The sequence below is a fragment of the Doryrhamphus excisus genome, linkage group LG15 (assembly GCF_037039965.1).
Source record: "Doryrhamphus excisus strain RoL-2023G ecotype Guam linkage group LG15, RoL_Dexc_Guam_v1.1, whole genome shotgun sequence".
Taxonomy (NCBI): Eukaryota; Metazoa; Chordata; class Actinopteri; order Syngnathiformes; family Syngnathidae; genus Doryrhamphus; species Doryrhamphus excisus.
In genome coordinates, this window is record NC_136371.1 from 4662854 (window position 1) to 4672968 (window position 10115).

General features: G+C 42.6%; 1 protein-coding gene across 1 annotated transcript; it reads right to left on the reverse strand.

The window, feature by feature from the left end:
* Positions 1–1630: 1630 nt before the first annotated feature.
* On the reverse strand, positions 1631–8689 carry LOC131104806 (rho-related GTP-binding protein Rho6). The gene is made up of 5 exons (XM_058052339.2): positions 8393–8689; positions 7011–7098; positions 4014–4123; positions 3801–3935; positions 1631–3728 (listed from the first exon to the last, which is right to left on the reverse strand). Exons 1-5 carry the CDS (start codon positions 8510–8512, stop codon positions 3483–3485), a joined length of 699 nt encoding a protein of 232 aa, XP_057908322.1. The 5' UTR covers positions 8513–8689; the 3' UTR covers positions 1631–3482.
* Between the last annotated feature and the right edge of the window lie 1426 nt (positions 8690–10115).

Here is a 10115-nt window from a genome sequence, read left to right on the forward strand (position 1 = left end):
GTTGCTAGGCAACATGCTGAATTCCAGTGTTCTCTATTACCAGACAACGCCGGTCTTCTTGGTGCAGACCTACAAATCATCAATTCCTCCATTAGCTGAGCTGCCAACGGACACGAATGCTCAAGTGAACACATCAACAGCAATAGTAAAGATAGCTGGAAGCAAATCGGAACATCCATATGGTAGATTTGATGTTACGGATGTAAATTGTATAGAAGCTATCATTTCCACAGGACAGGACCAGCCTGTTTGTGTGATCGGCATCACCTGTATATGTGTGTTAATGCTAACGAGGCAAATTGCATAATGAGCTACAGGCCAGGTTCATCACATCACACACACATCAAGGACCATGTGAAACGAAACTACAACCGTGCAAAAAAGGGAAATGGACTGCAGATGAATCATTCCATGTTGATATTGCAGCACTAAAGTTAATCACGCAATGGCTGCGACAATACGTGACGTCTTCACGTGGATCACATCTTACACCGGAGGACTCATGCGAGAGCTTAGTCATATCGTGTGTCCCTCGAGTTCATCCTCCCACCATCTTTCTTGCCAAATCGCTCTTCCCTCGCTGCTGCTTTCTCCACTGTCAGCTTTAATCCAAATGAAAAACAGTACAAGGACAGCAAAGGGAATCGTTCCTTCAAGGACTGCTGTTATGGAGAGTTTTCCGACTGTAGCTTCAATGTGCCCCGTGGTGCCAGAAAATGCAGTTCCTGTCCAGGGATCGTTTGTGACATGAACCGGACAAATCATTAAGGACACCCGCACAAGTTAAGAAATAATATTTCACGCAGAACATTTGTAGGATGTACCATCTTTCGTTTTGACAGTAGCCACGTTTACATGGAGCCAAATATTCCAATTCCATTTGGGTTATTGGCTTAAATGGAAAGAATCTAACCTTTGTATACACCTTATTCCGAAAGAAAAGTGCCAATCCGAATGAATATAAAATCGGATTCACAGGGGTGGAATATTCCTTTCCCCAATTTCCGATTGAGGTATCTTGTATCGGAAAGTTTGTCAGGGTGCGTTCTTTCAGCACACGCTCAGCCGTAACGTAACACGCAGGTTTTGAAAATGGCGGCGAGCAGTCATCACTGGACTACAGCGGGAAGTTTGTTTTTGATACATACTTTAAAAGAACTGAACGTAATTGCAAGACTGGACGGCCGAAAAACTATTTATTATTATTAATTTCATTCATTCATTCATTCATTTTCTACCGCTTTTTCTTCACAAGGGTCACAGGGGTGCTGGAGCCTATCCCAGCTGTCTTCGGGCGAGAGGCGGGGTACACCCTGGACTGGTCGCCAGCCAATGACAGGGCACATATAGACAAACAACCATTCACACTCACATTCACACCTATGGACAATTTGGAGTCACTAATTAACCTAGCATGTTTTTGGAATGTGGGAGGAAACCGGAGTACCCGGAGAAAAAATCCACGCATGCACGGGGAGAACATGCAATCTCCACACAGAGATGGCCGAGGGTGGAATTGAACCCTGGTCTCCTAGCTGTGAGATCTGCACGCTAACCACTCGACCGCTGTGCCGCCTAGGCCGAAAAACTATTTATTATTATTACATTCATTCATTAATTTTTTACCGCTTTTTCTTCACAAGGGTCACAAGGGGTGCTGGAGCCTATCCCAGCTGTCTTCGGGCGAGAGGCGGGGTACACCCTGGACTGGTCGCCAGCCAATCACAGGGCACATATAGACAAACAACCATTCACACTCACATTCATACCTATGGACAATTTGGAGTCGCTAATTAACCTAGCATGTTTTTGGAATGTGGGAGGAAACCGGAGTACCTGGAGAAAAAATCCACGCATGCACGGGGAGAACATGCAATCTCCACACAGAGATGGCCGAGGGTGGAATTGAACCCTGGACTCCTAGCTGTGAGAGCTGCGTGCTAACCACTCGACCACCGTGCCGCCTAGGCCAAAAAACTATTTATTATTAAATTCATTCATTAATTTTTTACCGCTTTTTCTTCACAAGGGTCACAAGGGGTGCTGGAGCCTATCCCAGCTGTCTTCGGGCGAGAGGCGGGGTACACCCTGGACTGGTCGCCAGCCAATCACAGGGCACATATAGACAAACAACCATTCACACTCACATTCATACCTATGGACAATTTGGAGTCGCTAATTAACCTAGCATGTTTTTGGAATGTGGGAGGAAACCGGAGTACCTGGAGAAAAAATCCACGCATGCACGGGGAGAACATGCAATCTCCACACAGAGATGGCCGAGGGTGGAATTGAACCCTGGACTCCTAGCTGTGAGAGCTGCGTGCTAACCACTCGACCACCGTGCCGCCTAGGCCAAAAAACTATTTATTATTAAATTCATTCATTAATTTTTTACCGCTTTTTCTTCACAAGGGTCACAAGGGGTGCTGGAGCCTATCCCAGCTGTCTTCGGGCGAGAGGCGGGGTACACCCTGGACTGGTCGCCAGCCAATCACAGAGCACATATAGACAAACAACCATTCACACTCACATTCATACCTATGGACAATTTGGAGTGGCTAATTAAACTAGCATGTTTTTGGAATGTGGAAATGTGGGAGAAAACCCACGCATGCAAACTCCACACAGAGATGGCCAAGGGTGGAATTGAACCCTGGTCTCCTAGCTGTGAGATCTGCACACTAACCACTCGACCGCCATGCCGCCTATTATTAATTTATTATTATTTCATTTATTATTATAAAAAATGAATCCCATCCCCTCTACGCCTCTTCTTCTTCTTCGTCATTTTCCGCAGGATCGCAAAAGCGTAGCAACTGTCCAAACAACCGTGGTAATCACACTCTCGTCCGCCATCTTTGATGAATCACGTGATGTTGTTTACGTTTTACTGCGCATGTCCCATTGACTATTCCGTTTGATTATAGCGGTGCATGTAGACAGGAGATTGGAATATTCCTTTCCATGTATACACTGTTTCCTGGTACGTCATTCGGATAGAGGAAAATCTCATGTAAACGTGGCTACTATTTTTCCCACTGACGACGGGAGGATGGAACCAATCACAAAGGGTCAATAAAGCAACCAACATATCAATTAAAAAAGGTCAGATTATCAATTGATACTGGGTCTCGCTTGAATGTGCAGCTGTACTTAATAAAGTGTCCTTTCTTCCAGGCAGATGAGTGCTAATGAATGTGATGTGTTCAAATGCAGCATTCCCCTTTCCCGTTTAAAATCTTGGATGACCTTCCTTACAACATCCTTTGTGCGAGGAGTCTATGGCCTCTATATTTGCACGTACAGTATGCAGGATTTACAGTCAATTAATTAGGAACATCTTGATCGTTTTCAGCTTGTCTCCGTTGAATATAGAGGGAGAAATGACAAAGTGTTGTTTGTGGTGAAGTGAAGCAAAGTACAGTGGATTTCAAAATCCATCACTTGTCCTCATATGCAACCATACATATGCATTGTGCTCACATGATGGTGCAGCTCTTTGACTTGTCCTTGCTGAAAGTGGAGGAGAGGAGCTCTGTCTTGCTGGGGAGGTGTAGGAGTCTCTTGGAGAGTCGGCGAACCGGGCTGGGTTTGTTTGCCGGCTGTAGTTTGTCCATGCAGGCCAACGCCGCCGCACGAAATACACTATGGATGCTTTTCTCCGATGTGAAGGCCGAGCACTCCAGGTACGCTTCAGCTCCGAGTTGCTTGGCCCAGGAACAACCCTGCAGTGAGGAAGGAAATGTCATCAATATTAGAGGCGTAAAGATGTGAATATTGAAAAAAAATGAACATACCTGCTCATGGGAAATTGGCGTCTGTTTCTGACTGGACAGCTCCATGCGTGTACAGACATCTGTGCGCAAGTCTGCCTTGCAGCCTATGAGCAAGATCCGTGTGCACGGACAGAAGTCCTGGATCTCTGCTTTCCACTGCAAAAATATGACACTTATGTTTACTGGGGTAAAAGCATACAGTGATGTTTTGTGGTATATTTAGTGCATGGCTACCTTCTTTAGAGCATTATCTATTGTGTCTGGTCTGCTGATGTCAAAGCATAAGAGGACTGCATCGGAATCACTGTAGCACAGGGGCCTGACGTTGTTGTAGTATGGGGAACCTTCAAGGACAGAGCAGGATACAAACATGAGACAGCGTGGGCAGGGGTTCCGTATATTATATGTCTAGTTTTTTTTTTTTTTTTACACAACAAATAATGACTTCCACTCTGATATGCCAAGTCTCAATTAATTGCCGGATGAGTCAGCCTGAAATAAATACCCCCCTTTTTTTCCCATCGGAGGCGAATTTCCATCAAGCAATCATTGTTTCTGTGTATTCTTTGTAAAATATATATACATATTTAAGCAAATTGTTCATATTTATGGCCTAAATCAGGGGTCTCAAACATGCGGCCCGCGGGCCAAATGTGGCCCGCAGGACACTAGTTTGAGGCCCCCGCCTTGATATGAAAGTTTAATGTTAGTTTGATATGGATGCTGTATGGTATCATGTACCCAGAAAAAATTATTACGTTTGATTAATGTTCATGTTAAAGGTTAAATAACTGTTAATAGTTATCCTCCCTATCCGTGTGGAAGTGGTAAGTTTTTGGCTATTTAAGTTTAAAGGAAATAACTTGAAGGCTACCGTTTAGGTGGCTAGCTCTCTAGTTTGCGAGTTAGCATGTGTCTCAAGACCCTGCAGTTGCGCAATATGTTGTAAATAAAAAATAAAAAAAAAAAGAGTATAAATGTGACTATAGTCGTGTTTTGTCATGTAATGTCATCTAATAATGCTTTGTTAATTTTAATGTGAAAAAAATAATTTGTCTACCCGCCAACTATATGTGGTTTCTTAAGTTTTTATTATTTGCCGTTTTATTATTATTATTATATTTATTTATTACTGATTGATTGATTTTCTTTATTCTTGATTTGTTTATTTATTTTTCATCTTATTTTGTGCAGAAAAATGAAAATTAAGATATTTGAGAACATTACCCGCAAAAAAATGCGACTTATACTCCAGTGTGACTTATGTATGTTTTTTTTCTACCTAATTAGGCCTTTTTGGCCTTGTACAACTTGTACTCCGGAGCGACTTATAGTCCAGAAAATACGGTAAATGGTAAATAGTTAAGTCATAATGGCACAATAAAGGCAGGAAGAATAGAATTCCCATATGAAATGGAGACAAATTCATTACAAACAGAGTATAAAAACAAATATGACGTGCACAGAAAACATATTTAACCTCCATTTCCATAAAAAGCAACACTATCAAGATGCTATTTTGAGCCCCCAGGCATGCTCCTGTGCTAAAAGCAGACAGGATGTCCGTTGTCCATTGTCTTGCTTCTGCTACCTAATAACTTCCCACACACCAGCACAGAGATTTAATTTCCTCTGCTTTTCCTCAGGGGGGTAAATATGCACCACAAGACTTTGTTGGAGTAATTATATCACACAGGAATACTTCTAATAAGCACACATTATTAACAGTCATGCCATCTTGAGGAATGTGAGAGTCTTGAGACATTTCTTTAAAAAAAAAAAAAAAAGGATCTTAACAAAAATGACACAGTAAGTTATACAACTCTTTATCCTTCCCCGGGAATGAAAGAGCTCACATAACAACCAAGGAATGATGTAAGGCTTAAGAAACAGGAGGCAGAAAGATATAAGAAGTCCACCACCCACCTACACGGAGGCCCTGCACACACAAACCAAACACGTAAACGCAAAATTGATAAAAATAAAAAATCATAACTAACCCAAATAACATATAAATAACAGAAAGTGTGCCATCTCTAAGATCTATAAAGAAACATAAACTTCATGGCCGGAGGACACAAACCTACAAACACACAAAGAACTATTTTTGGCCAGTGAGCAAGTTGTGTATTTGTTTTCTCACAGTATCCCTCACTTGTGCCTTCTGTTCTCATAATAGAATAGGACACACACACACACACACACACACACTTCCACCCCCTGCGTGGCCTAAGGCAAGCCCCACTCGACAGTAAAAAAAAGCCTTCCGCAAGCCAACTGGCACAGGTCAACATCCTTCTAGCCCGGTCCCGCTAATCCATCACGGAACGAAAACACTCAAGTGCAACAGTTTTTAGATATTAGTGATGAGAAGTCCAACTGTGACAATTCTACTTCATAGCACTGAAACAGGAGTTCAGAACATGCTGAGAGAGATTCTGTCATTCATTCATTTTCTACTGCATTTTACTCGCAGGGGGACGGGGTGCTGGAGCCTATCCCAGCTGTCTTTTGGGCGAGAGGGTGGGTACACCCTGGACTGGTCGCCAGCCAATCACAGGGCACATATAGACAAACAACCATTCACACTCACATTCATACCTATGGACAATTTGGAGTCGCTAATTAACCTAGCATGTTTTTGGAATGTGGGAGGAAACCGGAGTACCCGGTGAAAAGCCACGCATGCACGGGTAGAACATGCAAACTACACACGGAGATGGCCGAGTGTGGAATTTAACCTTGGTCTCCTCGCTAACCACTCGACCGCCGTGCCACCCCAGATTCTCTCATATTATTAAATATCATATGAATTAGTAGATTGTTAATATTGGCCATAGCTGATCATCGTAGGAAGTCCTTTCATATGAAATTTAGATTCTTTGATTTAAAGCAGGGCTGCATGGTGGACCGAGTGGTTAGCGTGCAAGCCACACAACTGGGAGATGTGGGTTCGACCCCCCCTCCCGGCCTTCTCTGTGTGGAGTTTGCATGTTCTCCCCGTGCATGCGTCCTCACACATTCCAAAAACATGCTAGGTTAATTGCCAACTCCAAATTGTCCATAGGTATGAATGTGAGTGTGAATGGTTGTTTGTGTATATGTGCCCTGTGATTGGCTGGCGACCAGTCCAGGGTGTAGGCTCCAGCGCACCCGCGACCCTCTGTATAGACACTGTAGATTAAATAGATGTTGATAATCAAAGCAAAGAATGTCAACGCAAATGCTCACCTGATGTGTCCCAAAGACTCAGCTCAACACGCTGGCCGTCAAGCTCCATACAGGCAGTGTAGTTCTCAAACACAGTGGGGACGTATGTCTACAAATGGAAGAAGACCTTTTCAAACAAAACACTATCATTCTGTGATGGATGATGATTAACAAATACACTGTATCAAAGATGATATTATGACCAGTCTTTGATGCTTACATATCTTATATCTCATATCATATATTAAAAAAAAAACAGACTGTGTACATATATTTATACCAGGGGTCTCAAACACGCGGCCCGCGGGCCAAATGTGGCCCGCAGGACACTAGTTTGAGGCCCCCGCCTTGATATGAAAGTTTAATGTTAGTATGGATGCTGTATGGTATCATGTACCCAGAAAAAATTTGATTAATGTTCATGTTAAAGGTTAAATAACTGTTAATAGTTATCCTCCCTATCCGTGTGGAAGTGGTAAGTATTTGGCTATTTAAGTTGAAAGGAAATAACTTGAAGGCTACCGTTTAGGTCGCTAGCTCTCTAGTTTGCGAGTTAGCATGTGTCTCAAGACCCTGCAGTTGCGCAATATGTTGTAAATATAAAGAGTATAAATGTGACTATAGTCGTGTTTTGTCATGTCTACAGGGCTCTAATAATGCTTTGTTCATTTTAATCTGAAAAAAATAATTTGTCTACCCACCAACTATATGTGGTTTCTTAGGTTTTTATTATTTTCTGTTTTATTATTATTATTATTATTATATGTATTTATTACTGATTGATTTTCTTTATTCTTGATTTGTTTATTTATTTTTCATCTTATTTTGTGCAGAAAAAATAAAAAGTAAGATATTTGAGAACAGTGGAATGTTTTATCAGAGCTTTTATTGTAGAAAATCTGAACCAAAGCACTAAAAAAGTTTGTATATTTTTCTGTTTTTAATAAATAATGTGTTTTGTTTTGTTTTGTTTTTTAAACTTGATGCGGCCCAGCACTTACCCAGACCCTAGCTCCAGTGGCCCCCAGGTAAATTGAGTTTAAGACCCCTGATTTATACTGTTTATGCTGTATATTTTGTATTTTCATTCTTTTTTTTAATAGATGTGTCTGCATCTACTTCACCAAAACAAATTCCTAGTATGTGTTTGATCATACAATCATAGCAATAAACCATTTCTGATTCAGATTCTCTACATACAGTATTGAGGACCTCTTTAAAACTGAAGTTATTGTCATATGTGCAAGCATGTTTGGACACCAACACTTTTTTTTAAAATACTGCAGCATATGTCTAGTTAGAGATGGAGAGGTGATGTAACCTCTCAGTAATGCTGAGCAGTGGTGATGATCGTTGCATGCATGCATGCATGCATGCGTGGTGCAGACAAATGAATCTCTTACCTCTGGGTAGCAATCCTTCGCCAGGACTTGTAGCATGGCTGTTTTACCGCATTGGACCTCTCCAACCAGCACTAGTTTACAGCGCGTTACAAAAGGCTGCGGGGGGCGTCTTTCCTTCATACTGGGAATAAATAACGGAATAATTGCTCAGCGGTGCAAATACAGTTCGATACCTTTCTGAATCCACGCCGTGTTTGCTTCGTTTTAATGGGTGACGTTAACCAGGCGGGCTGGGTATTAAATAGAAGGGGGACCACTGCGGGACTTTTATATTGTGGCGCCATCCAATGAGCTGCAAAGCGTGCGTACGTGCGCGGGCACGAGGAATAACGTGCACGCCGCCGATCGACCCTCCCTTTGCTTCATTTCAACTGGGTGTAGCATGATGATCAAGATTGTTTATTTATCTATTGGATACTAGATAACTTTACAATTCTGATATTTTATACTTGCAATTTATAATTAAAATACAATAAAAAAATGAATAAAAAAAACTAAAATAACTTTAGCTTAAGGGCAGCACGGCGGACGAGTGGTTAGCGTGCAGACCTCACAGCTAGGAGACCAGGGTTCAATTCCACCCTCGGCCATCTCTGACATTCCAAAAACATGCTAGGTTAATTAGCGACTCCAAATTGTCCATAGGTATGAATGTGAGTGTGAATGGTTGTTTGTCTATATGTGCCCTGTGATTGGCTGGCGACCAGTCCAGGGTGTACCCCGCCTCTCGCCCCAAGACAGCTGGGATAGGCTCCAGCACGCCCACAACCCTCATGAGGATAAGCGGTAGAAAATAATATATGGGTGTTCATATCTTGCACGGCGCACAAGTGGTTAGCACGCAGGCCTCACAGTTAGGAGACCCAAGTTCAATTCCAGCCTTCAGCCATCTCTATGTGGAGTTTGCATGTACTCCGGTTTCCTCCCACATTCCAAAAACATGCTAGGTTAATTGGCGACTCCAAATTGTCCATAGGTATGAATGTGAGTGTGAATGGTTGTTTGAATGGTTGTTTCCCCAGCGCGACCCTTGTGAGGAAAAGCGGTAGAAAATGAATGAATGAATGAACTTTAGCTTAACGCCGCTTATCCTCGGAAGAGTCATGGGTATGCTGGAGCCTATCCCAGCTGTCTTTGGGCGAGAGGCGGGGTACACCCTGGACCGGTGGCCAGCCAATCACAGGGCACATTTAGACAAACAACCATTCACACTCACTTTCATACCTATGGACAATAACATGCATGTTTTTGGAATGTGGGAGTACCCGAAGAAAACCTACACACCGAGAATCGAACCTAGGTCTTCCTGATTTCTTGACCGTGTGGCCTACTATATGCTAACCACTCGTACACTGTGCAACCAGTTCAAAGGTCAAGGCTTTGACCTTTGACAGAATGCTTCAAATAAAGACAATTCAGTCCCGATTTATGCAGCTCAATCTGTTAGACGTGTAGGTATGCCTCTGAAGGTTCACAATTAACATATGAGCGACCCGATGCCTGCATATGCTTAGAACGAGGAGCATGTGGCGACCGAAGGCGTACGATGCTGCCTTGCCAGCCCTAAATAGATGACAGATGGCCCCATCAATCTGAAGGATAACAGAGAATACTAAAATATCAACCATTTTGAGGGGAAGTGGAGCATGATGACATGTGCACAACATAAATTGTAAAAAAAAAATTGCTCAACTGTCACTGACGCTCATGGCTTTTAGACGCC